The sequence below is a fragment of the Salvia hispanica genome, chromosome 3 (assembly GCF_029641045.1).
Source record: "Salvia hispanica isolate PSC_SH4W2 chromosome 3, Shi_PSC_v1, whole genome shotgun sequence".
Lineage (NCBI taxonomy): Eukaryota > Viridiplantae > Streptophyta > Magnoliopsida > Lamiales > Lamiaceae > Salvia > Salvia hispanica.
Window position 1 is genome coordinate 26,140,966 of NC_142694.1, and position 14,465 is coordinate 26,155,430.

General features: G+C 36.8%; 4 protein-coding genes across 4 annotated transcripts; 1 reads left to right on the forward strand and 3 right to left on the reverse strand.

The window, feature by feature from the left end:
- The first annotated feature begins 1,395 nt into the window (after nt 1-1,395).
- Nucleotides 1,396-4,710, forward strand: LOC125213087 (LRR receptor-like serine/threonine-protein kinase HSL2). The gene is made up of 2 exons (XM_048113447.2): nt 1,396-4,037; nt 4,222-4,710. The coding sequence occupies exons 1-2, from the start codon at nt 1,454-1,456 to the stop codon at nt 4,617-4,619; spliced, it is 2,982 nt and encodes a 993-aa protein (XP_047969404.1). The 5' UTR covers nt 1,396-1,453; the 3' UTR covers nt 4,620-4,710.
- Nucleotides 4,711-4,798: 88 nt separating this feature from the next.
- On the reverse strand, nt 4,799-6,421 carry LOC125213089 (uncharacterized). The gene is made up of 2 exons (XM_048113449.2): nt 6,284-6,421; nt 4,799-5,934 (listed from the first exon to the last, which is right to left on the reverse strand). The coding sequence occupies exon 2, from the start codon at nt 5,894-5,896 to the stop codon at nt 5,003-5,005; it is 894 nt and encodes a 297-aa protein (XP_047969406.1). The 5' UTR covers nt 5,897-5,934; nt 6,284-6,421; the 3' UTR covers nt 4,799-5,002.
- On the reverse strand, nt 6,414-9,189 carry LOC125213088 (uncharacterized). The gene is made up of 4 exons (XM_048113448.2): nt 8,738-9,189; nt 7,942-8,373; nt 7,493-7,796; nt 6,414-6,787 (listed from the first exon to the last, which is right to left on the reverse strand). Exons 1-4 carry the CDS (start codon nt 9,107-9,109, stop codon nt 6,645-6,647), a joined length of 1,251 nt encoding a protein of 416 aa, XP_047969405.1. The 5' UTR covers nt 9,110-9,189; the 3' UTR covers nt 6,414-6,644.
- A 3,228-nt stretch (nt 9,190-12,417) lies between these two features.
- Nucleotides 12,418-14,465, reverse strand: LOC125212040 (mitochondrial pyruvate carrier 1). The gene is made up of 5 exons (XM_048112064.2): nt 14,306-14,465; nt 13,220-13,336; nt 13,075-13,129; nt 12,849-12,984; nt 12,418-12,673 (listed from the first exon to the last, which is right to left on the reverse strand). Exons 2-5 carry the CDS (start codon nt 13,310-13,312, stop codon nt 12,634-12,636), a joined length of 324 nt encoding a protein of 107 aa, XP_047968021.1. The 5' UTR covers nt 13,313-13,336; nt 14,306-14,465; the 3' UTR covers nt 12,418-12,633.

The following is a 14,465-nucleotide window of genomic DNA, read 5'->3' on the forward strand; positions in this document are numbered from 1 at the left end:
TATAAATACCATATTTTTCACCCCATTTATCGCCCCTTCACTCGAATCTCTTATCCATAAATATTAATTTTTTTCTACTAGTTTTTTTTATTTCCTATGTATTCTATTTTGCTTTGTAAATTTTTTTACATTAAATATTTTTTGTATTACCTTTAATTTATTTTATTCTACTATTTTATTTTATTTGATAACACAAAAAAAAATTTAATGAAAAATACTTGTGAAAATGGGGATAAGCGGATTTTATGTGCATAATTTAGGGAGCTATTGTAGATTCCTTGGGCTTGAAGATAAAATGTTGACGTGACATGCGAGAAATGGGGATGAAGGGATTTATAGGGCACTACTGTGATTGCCCTAACTAACCGACGAGACTAATACACGTCCTTATATATCTACTATTTGTGTGCTTAATCGGTTGTTTCGGTTCTAGTCGAATAAAAAATACTACTCCATCTGTCGCAGTTAAGATTACCCATTTCTTTTTCGCACTTAGTTTTGGAAAAATGAAAAATTGACAATAAGATTACCTACATATTATTCTCTCTATTACTCACTTTTATTATTTATTACAATCATTTTTCTAAAATATGTGACAAAAAAGAAAGGGGTCATCTTAACTAAAATGGAGGGAGTATTGAATATGAAACTACGGATACAACAAAGATTTAGGACCAGACCGTTATGGCGATTGGTTAGCTACTAACTGATCGATTAAACTGATATATTAGTCGATTAACCGATTAGAACTGAATTGAAGATCAAAATTTGCAAAATATATTCACTGAATTGAGGTTCAAAATTTGAAAAATATATTCTTTCTCCTAATTAATTTAACTAATGTCATTGTAGTAATATTTATTTTCAATGATATTACAATATGTATAATGTCGTATGTTGCAATTAATTATATTTTCCATGAATATATTGGACAATATTTTAACTATTCTTATTCTTATCTATTTAACTGCTTACTAATTATGTAGTCCCTCCGTCTTACTCAAGATGTACATTTTTCATTTTCAATTTATTTCATTCAAGATGTTAACTTTTTATATTTGAAAATAAATTCATCTCTTCTCTCCTTATTAAAATATTCAACTACTTTTTTCTAATTACTTATTCAACCTAACAACTCCTCCTAAAATCTCATAGTATCATTTAAGAATGTGGACATATGTCACTTAAGAACGTGGACATGTTGAGTGAGACGGAAGTAGGAGCACTAATCGTGTTGTCCCAAATGTCCATATTTTTATAGGACCGGGGAAAGTGATATTAAATTAAAATTTACTTGCATAATTTGGTGACATTGATTAATCGATTAAACGTCGATTGTGATTTAACTGATAGTACTAGTAATAGTATAACCAATTACCCCTAATTATTGTCTAATCATAAACACACATAATTATGGAATGAAATCTGCAATCATTCTTCAACTTGAACAGCCATGGCCGCAGCTAACAAATCGAATAATCATCAAGTCCTCATAAACGCACTTCTCTTCGTCACTCTGTGCGCTGTGGCAAATTCCTCCAATAACAGAGACGCCGCCGTCCTACTCCGGGTCAAGGAGGCTCAGCTCCACGACCCGCTCCGAACACTCCACGACTGGATCGAGTCGGCCCCCAACGCACCATGCAGCTGGACCGGCATTGCCTGCGATGCCGCAAACCGCAGCGTCGTTGCCGTCGATCTCTCCGATTTCAACATCTCCGGCAACTTCCCCGCCGATTTCTGCCGGATTTCGTCGCTGCGCTATATAAACCTAACCGGAAACAGTCTCGGCGGCAGCATTACTTCCGATACGATTTCCCTGTGCTCTCATATTGCAGCACTCAACCTCTCCTACAATAACTTCGTCGGCAGTCTGCCGGAGTTCCCTGTGCAGTTCGCGAACCTCACGGCGCTGGATTTCTCCTACAACAATTTCTCCGGCGAGATTCCGGCGAGCTTCGTCAATCTGCCGAAACTGCAGGTCCTGATGCTCGGCTCGAACCTGCTCAACGGATCGATACCGGAGTTCGTCTCCAATCTGACCGAGTTAACTCAACTCGTGCTGTCTGTGAATCCATTCGTTCCGAGCTCACTGCCTTTCAACATCGGACGGCTGGTGAAGCTCGAGTGGTTCGAATCGATGTACACAAACCTAATCGGAGAAATTCCTGAATCAATCGGCAATCTCGCCTCGATTAGAAACTTCGATGTGTCGAATAACAATCTCGCCGGAAAAATTCCTGGCACGATTGGCCGGCTGAAGTATGTAGTGCAAATCGAATTGTTCGGAAACCAGTTTTCCGGCGAACTTCCGGATACGTTCTCCGATCTCACTTCTTTGCGCCGGTTCGATGCGTCAGAAAATAATCTCTCCGGGAGGATTCCAGAAACCCTAGCAGGCTTGCAGCTTGAGTCGTTGCATCTGAATGACAATTTTTTTGACGGAGAGATACCAGAAATTCTAGCTACGAATCCAAACCTCATTGAGCTACGACTATTCAACAACAAGTTGTCAGGCGCAATACCGGAATATTTGGGTATGAATTCGGATTTGGAAGAAATCGACGTTTCCAACAACAATCTGGAAGGCTCCTTGCCTCACAATTTGTGCAACAGAAAGAAGCTGCAGAGTTTGATAGTTTTCGGCAACAGAATTTCCGGTGAAATACCAGAATCATACGGTGAATGCAGCAGCTTAACGTACGTAAGAATTCAAAAAAACCAGTTATCTGGAGCCGTACCTTATGGATTTTGGGGATTCATCGATCTTCAATACATCGAGCTCAGTGACAACATGTTGGAAGGTTCAATTCCGAGCTCTATTTCTAGTGCAAAATCACTGGAACAGTTGTTGATATCCGGCAACAAGTTTTCCGGCCGCTTTCCGGCTGAAACCTGTGGGCTGCAGGAGCTGAGGAAAATAGATTCTAGCCAGAACCAGCTTTCCGGCGAGCTGCCTTCTTGCATTACTGATCTGGTCAAATTGCAGGAGCTCCACATTCAAGGTAATAGGCTCATTGGTGAAATCCCCAAAGGCGTATCGTCTTGGGGCGAGTTAACGCAGTTGGATTTGTCGGAAAATCAATTTTCCGGTGAAATCCCGGCTGGGTTAGGCGATCTTCCGGTGCTGACGTTCTTGAATCTTTCTAATAATTTTCTTTCCGGTGTGATTCCGGAGGAGCTTACGAAACTGAAGCTGAACGAGTTCAATGTGTCTAACAATAGGCTCCGTGGAAGAGTGCCGCTTGGTTTTAATAAAAAGTTTTTTCTCTCAAGTCTAATGGGGAATCCGGATTTATGCTGTCCGGATCTTCGGCCTCTGCCTCCTTGCTCAAGGCCGAAGCCCGTGAGCTTGGTCATGATTGTGCTTCTCTCGGTTCTGGCATTCGTACTCGTTGTATCACTAGTTTGGCTCATCTACAAGACTAGGAAATTCATCTTTGGCAGCAGAAATCGGAAGCCCTGGAAGATCACTTCGTTCCAGAAGATTGGCTTTGAGGAGGAGCAAGTTCTGGCCTCATTGACTGATGAAAACCTTATCGGGTCTGGAGGGTCGGGTCAGGTGTACCGTGTCAGGCTGAAGAGCGGGCAGATGGTGGCTGCCAAGAGGTTCTGGCAGCCCAAGGGAGTAGCAGAGGCCGATGGAATGTTGAGGGCGGAGATGGAGATACTGGGGAGGATTAGGCATGGTAACATTGTGAAATTGTTGTTTAGCTGCGTTGGTGAGGATTTTATGGTGCTGGTCTACAGTTATGTTGAGAATGGGAGCTTGGGGGATGTGCTGTACGGAGACCAGGGTGGGCTCTTGCTCGACTGGCCTAAGAGGTTCGCCATTGCAGTCGGGGCTGCTCAGGGCCTCGCCTATCTGCACCATGACTGCGTGCCTGCGATTGTGCATAGGGATGTCAAGCCCAACAACATATTGCTGGATGAGGAGTTCAGACCTAAAGTAGCTGATTTTGGGCTGGCCAAGGCGTTGAAGCAGGGCGATGAAGCCATGTCGCGTGTAGCCGGCTCTTACGGCTATATTGCACCAGGTGAGTAGAATTAGGACGTTTGCTACTGAGATTTAGCATATAAAAGCCTTGTTTAGTTCTATAATTTGAGATAACTGCATAAAAATCCTTAAAATGAGGAGGAAATAATTCAATACTGTATACTCCTATTAAACACTACCTTATAGTATCAGGAATCATGATCTGTGTTATTAACATGGTGCAGAATACGGCTACACATCGAGAGTGACTGAGAAGAGCGACGTGTACAGCTTCGGAGTGGTGCTGCTGGAGCTGGTGACGGGTAAGAAGGCCAATGATGAATCACTGGGAGAGAACAACAACATTGTTAAGTGGGTAACAAGAGAAGCACTGTCGTGTGATCGGGGGAGCGCAACTGGGAGCATCGGTATCACTAGTTTGGATCGGGTGTTGGATCCACGGATGGACACATCTTCAGTCGACTACAGAGAGGCTGAGAAGCTTCTTAATGTGGCCTTATCATGCACTGCTGAACTGCCCACAAGCAGGCCGTCCATGAGACGGGTCGTTGAATTGCTCAAGGAACATTCCGCAACTCGTTCCAACTCAAAGCATTCAGCACAAAACAGATATGCAATTTAGAGGTAGGAGTAGTTTCAATAGCTTAAACTAAGTAGATACTGATTGTTTGATATTGATATATGTTTTCCATGAAATAGCATAATGTTTGTTATCTCTAAGCTTCATTTCTATGATACTGATGATCTAGCTGGCTTCACCATTTGAAATCTCGACAAGTTACAAGATCTGGATTTTTACACTAACTAAAAACTCAGATTTTATTATGATGTGAAATCAGCAACCAATATTTACAATACGCTATTGGTCGGCGATTTCTTCTAGGATTTTATATACCCACTTTCCAGACTAAAAAAAATGAACTCTCAAAAAGAAAATATTAACATCTACACAAGATGGGAAATAGAATTCTAGTTGATAGACATGTCATCTCATGGTAAGAGAATTCAAAGTGATGGGGATGGAGAGTCAGCTCCTTCAGTTGTTCTTGGTGAGGAATTGAAATCCTCAGTGATTGTTCCTCTTATCCTTTGCTGACCCAATCCCTTCTTTCTTCTCCTCTCATCTTCATCTTCTTCTTCCTTGCTTTTCTTCTTTTTGCTCTTCTCATCTTTGCCCTTGCTTTCTTTAGCGTCCTCATCTTTTTTCTTGTCATCACCATCTTTCTTCTGCTGCTTCTTCCTTTTCTTCTCTTTTTCCTTGTCATCACCGTCTTTTTTCTCTGTTTCCTTGTTATTGCCGTCTTGCTTCTTCTTCTCTTTTTTCTTGTCACCATCACCATCTCTCTTCTTTGTTATCTTGTCACCGCCATATTTCTTCTCTTTTTCCTTGTTATCACCATCTTTCTTCTTTATTTTCTTGTCATCACCATCTTTTTTCTCTGTTTTCCTCTCACCGCCATCTTGCTTCTGCTTCTCTTTTTTCTTTGTTTTCCTGTCATCACCGTCTTTTTTCTCTGTTTTCTTGTCACCGTCACCTTGCTTCTTCTCCCCATCTTTTTTCTCAGTTTCCTTGTCATCACCATCTTTCTTCCCCTCCACATCTTTTTTCTCTGTTTCCTTGCCATCAGCATCTATCTTGGTGACATCCGGGCCCTCGGTTTCCACTAGTGTTGTTGTCTTCAGCTTTAGATCCTTTCTCCCCAACTTGATCTCACTGGCAGTACGCAGCTTCTGTGAGAGTTTGATCCCGGGTTTAGAAAAGGATCTGCCATCGTTGGGGTGAGGCATCTGGTAAAACACCAACCAGATGCAAACCCCAAGGAGCACAGACACTTGCAACACATGCTTCACCTTCATCCCACTAATCCTCTGACTTCTACGAGGTGATTGCCTCAACATTCTGGCACCTTATATAGGAACCTAAGCTAATCATATATCTGCAATAATAGACCAACCAACACCCTCATGCAAGAGAACATCATGCATAAAACACAGGCACAAATATTGTTCATATACTGCATTGCATTTAATAGCAGGAAAATGCCTCTTGTATCTCATAGATGCTCATAACCTGTGTTTATATCTTCTAATCCGAACAACAAATATACAGATATATATATGCAGATTAATGAAATGTCTTCAATAGGATTTGCTCATCTTGCCGATTCTCTGAATTTCAATTCTCAATACATAATCATTGATTTCTCATTACATTACACGAGAGAAATTGCCTAATATTGAATCAGTTAGGTATGGTGGATGGTATAAAGAGGAAAAGCAATGTACCTGAAGCTGTGCAGATTCTTGTTTGTGGAAAGATTATGCAATATATTCGTCGCAGAAATGTGAAAGGCACAGGTTTCAAAATAATTAGATAAAAATGAAGCTTTGGAAACTCGCAAAACAAGTTGAGCGATTGAAAATAAAAATCTTTGGTTGATACCAGAAATAGCATAAATTTGCATCACCAATGCCACATATACAGCCTAATGATATAATTCAAAGATATAAGGATAAGCCTCATCGACCGCATACAAGGAACTACATGAGATGAGACGTACGATTAACTATCGACTAAAAGTTTCATCTATACTAAACATTAAGTTGCCCCATGTAATAAAATAGGGATTTCAGATATTGATCCTGATTATCTGATGGTGACAGTGATTGTCTTGCCGAGGACGAAGAAAACGAGGGATAGCTCAATGAAGAAGATTGTATTGATCAGCATACGGTCCACGATCCATCCAAAGATTGTGAATCCACCGGTGTTGGATTGCACATATGTAACTACAATTTAAATGGCACACACTATCAGAATTGGCATATCATGAACTTAGAAGAGATCAAGAAAAAAATAACAATAATATTAGAAATAAGAAAGAAAAAGAAATTCTTTTTCTCAACAGAAACATATGCCGACAGCAGAATAAGCTATCATTCTCATATTTCTTGAACTAAAAATTGATCTGTTTCACTCAACAGATACATAAGATATGATTGCAAAAGTATGACAAGAATCTGGTAATATAAACTAAACTTAAACATGAGCGCCCACAAGTATTGGTCATATGGTTAAGATTCCCTAATACTAGTACTAGATGTAAGAAAATCATCATACCACACTTAATTTTCACTGAAATGTTATACTAGAGTGTAACACTGCATAACTAACCAAATATCTTTGTATCATAACTCCAATGTACTTCATGTCCACTTTCACTACTTTGCACATCAGAGATTTAAATGCCGCAGTCTTACTGAAACAGTCATGGTGGGAGGTGCCAGCTACATTTTTAGAGCATTTTATGCCAACTTAGCATCACTGAATAGCTATTTAACTATTGGTTCTGATATTAAAAAAACTACAGTATGTAATTTAAAACTGTTATAGCAAGCTGTAAGTAAGGATGTTTCGTGAGGCTTAGATTTGTCCGTTACAAGAATCAAGATAATGCTAATCCTGCTCAGATAATTATGAGAAATAGTACATACCAAATGCTTGTCTCCTTTCATATGAAGACTTAGAAGGCGTGGGGTGTATATTTGACGGCAGAGGCATGTAATCAGCAGATTCCAAGTCACTCTCTGAACAATTAAAAGATAATGAACCAGAAGGATGGGGTTCAGCATTTCCACCATTTTCAGCATTTCCAGAACCCGAGCCATCATTTGCATTGCAAGTAACTAATGCATGCCATCTACTAGCAACTGAGCCAAGACTTTGGGCTCTGTGAGAAATCTTAGCTGCTGCACTCAGACAGAGAATGATTCCCACTAATTGAACAATTGATAGCACCTGCATATGATAGAATTGGCAAACCAATGAATCCTCACTGTATTTAGCTTATATATCACAAAATATCATACACACATAGCAAAGTTAAAGTGTCAATATATGCTTGAAATATTAGAAGGCACTCTCAAAAGAAACAAGTACTTACTGCAAAATCACCTCCATTGATGATATTGATGATACCCTGATTTTCTGTTGCCTCCAACAATGTGACAAACTGGCTTGCCGTGACGATCAAGAACTCCAGCAGAAGAAAGATTCGGAACCTGTGACTAATCTTTGATAAGTCGAAGGTTAGAGTCATGTGCTCCTCGATGTAGAGAGAAACATCCAAATCCTTCTCAAGAACTTTCCCATAGTTTTCGAAGTGTATTATTTGCAAATTCCCCACCAAATTAAATAAAGCACATCCGGATAGAAACACCAATGTCGAATATGACCAAGACAACAAGCAAATGATCAACAGGATAATAGACAGCCCCCAAGAACCATTGTGCAGATACACTAGACGAGCAACCTCGCGCCCGGTCTTCAGTACAAGGCACACCCCAAACCACGAACCCAATAGCCAGTAAAATACCTGCTCAAAATTGAGGATAAAGTAAGTTAACATTCCAAGATATCACTTCACAAAAAAAATTAAAATAACAATAAACACAAAATCAGCAGCTAAGCAAGCACTTTGTGATCATCTCTGAAACATAGGGCACAAATATCGGAATTTAGTCAACTAAATCACATTATCAGCGTGCAACTAAATCACATCACTGTATATCATTCACCATGATGCACTGTATCAAACATGAATTCCTTGCTGTACTAACCAAATTACCACAATTAAAACTACATTAGGTTTGAATAAACAAAGGGGGAAAAACTGACGTGGCTTAATCGATTAAAAAACAAAAAAAAGTGGAAGTTGATAGTCTCATAAAAAAACTTACACGAATTCTGTGAATATACTGTTTCCGGAACTCCGTCATGCGGCCATGGCAGCGATCGACGAAGAGCGCCTTCCGGATTCCGTACTTGCGGAGGTTCCTCGAGACGCAGAGGAGAGAAACGGCGGCGACCACCGCCCGCGAGACGAGAATTTGGAGCTCGAAGGTCTCGATCTCGAGTTTCTCGCAGGCGGAGCATCGGGAGAGCTCGATCGCGGCGAGAGGAAGAGCGACGGCGAGGAGGAGGAAGGCGAGCCAGGAGAGCGTGGCGCGGAGGAGAGTGTGGTGGCAGAAGCCGAGGAGGCCGAGGAACTTTTCTAAAGTGGTTAGGGATTGATCGAGCTCGGTTTCGGGATCGGGCTGGGGCGACGCCATGGTTTGGTAGTGGCGATGCTGTGAATGGTGCAGAAAAGACTAAAGAGTAAAGGCGCGAGTCACTGACAAATCGATTTCAGGATATATTTATGTTTGTAGATGAATGTCACCTTCAATTATAACATTTTTAATCTTATAATAGGCGCCTTTCCAATATTAGAATCATTATTAATAGTTAGTTCATGAGTTACGATGGCGTAAATAAATTAATGTATATTAGTAATGAGTTTTAGAGAATTTTTGATAAATGGAAATGAAATATTTTTATAAGACAGATTGGAAAATGAAAGTGTTCTTATTTATTTTTATGGGACGGACGAAGTAGTGAAAAAAATAATATCCTCCTAAATAAATAAACATCATTTTGTATTTTGATGTTTGAATTTACTCATAGCTATACTCTAACATAAATATAGATTCCAAATTAGTAATACTACTGTCACTCTTAGTTATTAGTCCATATTTTTAAAATGTTGTACAGTTTTCTTCACCGGAATTCCGTCAACCGACAGCTTTTTTTAGGATATACGCTATTGTTATTTGTTACATTTATTTTGTATAGGTAGCCATTTTAATTTTAAGGTGAACTAAATAAATGGTACTCACTATCTAATTTTGTATAGGTAGTGATTATATAATTGAACAAAATAGTTTTTGATATATTTTTAGTATCTCATGAAAATAATCATAGGTACTACTAACTAAACATGTGATTTTTGAATCATAGTAGTATAACTACTAGTATCAAACTTGTGATATCTTGTTTTCTTCCTTTCCTCTTTCCTTTTTTTCGTAGTTCTGTTTCATCTTTCTTCTTTTTCCTTTTTTTTCTTCTTTTTATTAGTGCTTTATACATGTACCTAATTAGCATTTATAATACTATTTCCGTCAAAAAAATTATTTTGGGATGTCTACCAAGATTATACTAATTCTAAAAAAAATTTAAACAAATATTACTAATCATACCGTCATTCTAAATGTAGACCCTACAATCACTAATAGTACTTCCACCACCTCTCTCTCTCTCTTACTTCACCAATTATGCATGAAAATTCATGTAATTTATAACTTTGTTACTCCCTCCGTCCCAGAAATATTGTCTCATTTCCTTTTTCACACTCGTTTTATAAAAATAATAATAAATAGTTAAAGTAGAGAAAAAGTAAAGTAAAAGAGAGAATAATGTAGAGAATAGTCTTACCTACATTATTTATTCTTTTGTTTTACTCTCTTTCAACTTTACCTATTTATTATTATTTTTGTAAAATGAGTACAGAAAATGAACTGAGACAATCTTTGTGGGACGGATGGAGTATTTTTTATGGACAGAGCTAGTATAAATTAAGGACAAAACACCTTCTAATTAAATCAATTGTTTAAACTAATTAAATATTCAATTCAATTGTTTTATACTACTATCATTTTAGAACGGAAACATCTAATGATATATTTAATCGTTTTCTATTCCATTAAGAATATTATTCATAATATTAATGTTTATTAATAATATATTGATTAGTTACTAACTAAAGATAAAATAATAAAAATTATTATTATTTGATTCATATTTTAATTAATTATATTATAATTATTTATTAATTACTCCTACTAGTTATAGTATAATAATAATAATATAAATACAACTATAATTATAATTAAATATGAGTCGTAGTTTGAATTATATTAAAAATGGATTAATTATTAATTTATAATAAATATATTTAATAATATTAAAAAGAAATTATATGTTCGGTGCAGTAGAGACCAACAATATTGTTGTTTGTATAAAAAGAGGTCAATATTGTTGTTTCTATCATACACTTATGGTAGTGGTAGTCAGGTAGAAGTAATAATTTTGGTGTTCTATGCACTTTTTGTGAAAGTGTTCTAAATTCGGTAAATGAGAGTGTTTTAAAAGAAAAAAATATTTCTAGTGGCAATCGAATCAAAATTTATATGTAAGGTATATATAACAAAGGTTCAATTTTAATTTTTAAAAAAATTAACTCCTACATGAAAAAGGAAATTACAACTGACGTTAAGAGGGCTCGAACTTGACACTTCATACATTAATGTCTGAGTTCCTTGTCGCTAGGACAAAGGTTCTGGACTAACAAAGGTTCAATTTAGTGAGGAATTATAAGCTAAATACTGACATATCTTATGTGAGCACCGCTCCCATTTGATGTACGTTTAACGTTGTTTGTTTTGATTTAGTTTAATTCTCATATATTAATAAATGTTATTGTAAATTTTAATTTCATAAAATTTATAAAAATCAAAGTTTGATTTTTTTTTATTAATTAATTTGTAACTATAGAAAAAACGAGTAATCGAACTTTGAGTTTTATAATTTTTTTCAAAAAATGTATTAGAATCAAACTAAATACATAAATCTAAACTAACCACACTAAACGTGTGCCAGACGAGAGAAAAAGATGTAGCATATCATTCCTCACAATTTTGGTACTACTTAATAAATGTATGTAGAAATGTAGATATGTATTTCCGACAAGTTATTTATAGCCAACTTGTTAGATGATAATTCTACTCCACTTTATTCCTATGTTGAGGTACTGAAAATACGCATTCAACTAATTATTAAATGCATTTTTATATGAGATACATTAAACATTATGCGTATTTAATATGCTTACTCTGGTAATTCCAAATATTAGACTGATAATTTCAAGATTGGTACCCATTGGCGCGGCCGGCTATGGGCGGACCGCGGACGTAGGTTGATTCTCACACGAAGTTATTTCTTACTACTAATTACTGCTGATTAATTTGTGATTATGTGTAAATTCTATTTAAATTACTATACTTAATAGGAGTATGATACTATTTGCATTTTTGTACTTCTAGTTATGTAACTGTGTACATGTGCTATTAGATTTAGTATAGTACTAGTTATTAAAAAATAAGTAAATTCTAAATCATAGAGATTAAATATCAATCATTAGATTAAAATTAAAATGATCACATGGATGACATTTTTAGATACTGATTATATCATTTTAAAATTGTTTTAATTCATATAAGTGGTTTGAACACGTATGAACCAAAACAATCTAAAAATAACCTTCGTGTTATAAACTAAAAATAACTTATTTGGTATCTAAAAATGACCTCCGTATTTAGTTATTTGGTTATTATGCATTAGCATTTGATTTTTTTAACCCTACCAAAGCTTATATGCCAATAAAAAAGCTACTCCAGTATACTAGCAAATAGTAGGATAATCCAAATGAGTTTCCAAGGCTACATATTTCAACATGCATTGAATAGAAAGGAACATCTTCACAACAGTAGAAATCTTAGCTTGATTTTGAAACATAACAAATTAGAGAATCTTTGATACACAATACTCTCCATGAGTCTTGAGGAGAAATAGTTTCTCAAGGTAGTAACAATTTTGAATCATATACAAGCCTTTTATTTTCCATTTCCATTGTAGCAGATGGATGGTAAGCTGCAATTCAGCTCTAAAGAGAGAACACAGAGCATCCCTAGCATTCTATTCATTGAGGAGAGGCTTCGGCTTTCTTCTCTCCCAAGTACCTAGTGACGGAAACATACATTAGTTACACTTATATATGATCAGACTCAACACGCAATTGCATGGAGACTTTGTTCCACTGATTGTATCTATGAATAACAATGGAATGGCGTATATACGTTTCTCAAAATAAACCAATGGAGAACATAGAGGAAGAAGCATCGAGTCAGAGCTTACCCTTGACCCTTGGCCCAGCGGGAGAGTTGATAAAGTTGCACCGTCTCATTTGAAGCATGGCAGGCAAGTAACAGATAGTTGCGCGGCTGAACCATCCAAGCAAACCTCATGAACAATGCAGAATATACACACATTGCTGCACCATTAAACATAGAACAAAACAAGGGAAAACACACACATTAGGACATGTCAAAAGATAATTAATCTGAGAAATCCAACTCCAAACCTCCAGTCATGTTGCCAGAAATCATTTCTGGAGGTTTTTTCATGTCTACTAGTCCCTGCGTAATGAAACATCAATTAAACAATTGAGCAAAAATGCAGCTGTGAAAACTAAATTCTATTTTTTTCTTCGAGGTGGATTATCTTACAGCAATAACAAAGCCCCAGTTAGCAACAGGGCCCCAAAAGTGAGTTGTTTTTGGACCAACGGGACTGTTCAAGAATGCTTTGAAAGACGCCATAGAATAATCAGCAACACAGGACCCCTGAATTGTTCATAAGAATGAAAAACTGAGCACTGAAAGAGCAGATTACGAGCAAACATAAAACAAAACTAAGATGGAATGGCAAAACGATAAAAATTCATTCAAGAAGGAAGCATTGTGGCTTGTGGTTTTGATCACACAGAAATATATGTACTCACACGTAAAACTCAAATTGCAACAAGACATAACAACCTCTTGTTGTGAGATAAACTTTCATAGCTCAAACAAATATGTAAAAGTTGCACGGCCTTGGTTTTGCCCATCATTTGATAACGAACCAGATAGGACATCATTACTAATAGAAGCGCATCCACAATGCATTGATAATCATCATCTCGATAACAAGACCACTACCATTAATATGTCGATGATGAGAGCAAAAATTATATACAACCATTCCACCATAAACAACTTGTAATGCACCGTAACAGATTCTCCAAGCCAATGATCAATTAAGTTTCGGTCTACACCAATCGCATCAACAAGCCTAATGACACTCAAAAACTAAAATCCTTGGTTTAACGAGGGAATTTTAGGGCAAGTATCACACTAAATTTTTTGATTATGAGCATCCTAGGAATATAATAAAAAGTTCTCAGCTTTGTAAACATGAATACATAGAACCCCAATAAATATATAAAAATAATGTCACAAATTTCAGCAACAACATTTCAATTGCAATCCCATACAAGACACTCAAACAGAAACCATCCACCGAAAATTAAAGGGGCTGGATAGATTCTGATTTATATTGTTATTGTTTCATGCCTTTTCCTAACCTAGAAATCTCCAACAACCCATCGGAAATTGACCCATTAAGAATTCCCAATTTCCACGAAATTTCAGTATCAAAATGAGATAAGAAGAAAAGACGATTTGGTCCCATGATAAATCAAGGCTCCATAAGAATAACTGAACAAGAACACATATGCAAAAACACATAATAAAATTAATGGGTGAAGCTCACACCTTTAGATAAGATTTCTGGGTGAATCAATTGTAATACAGAAAGGGATTAGGCAGATCGTCGTTTGCTGCTGGAGGCGAAATTTTGCAGGAAAGAGATTGATACCAATGAATTACTTGAAAAGGATCCTCCTTTCACACAAAATAATAAATAAAGTAAATA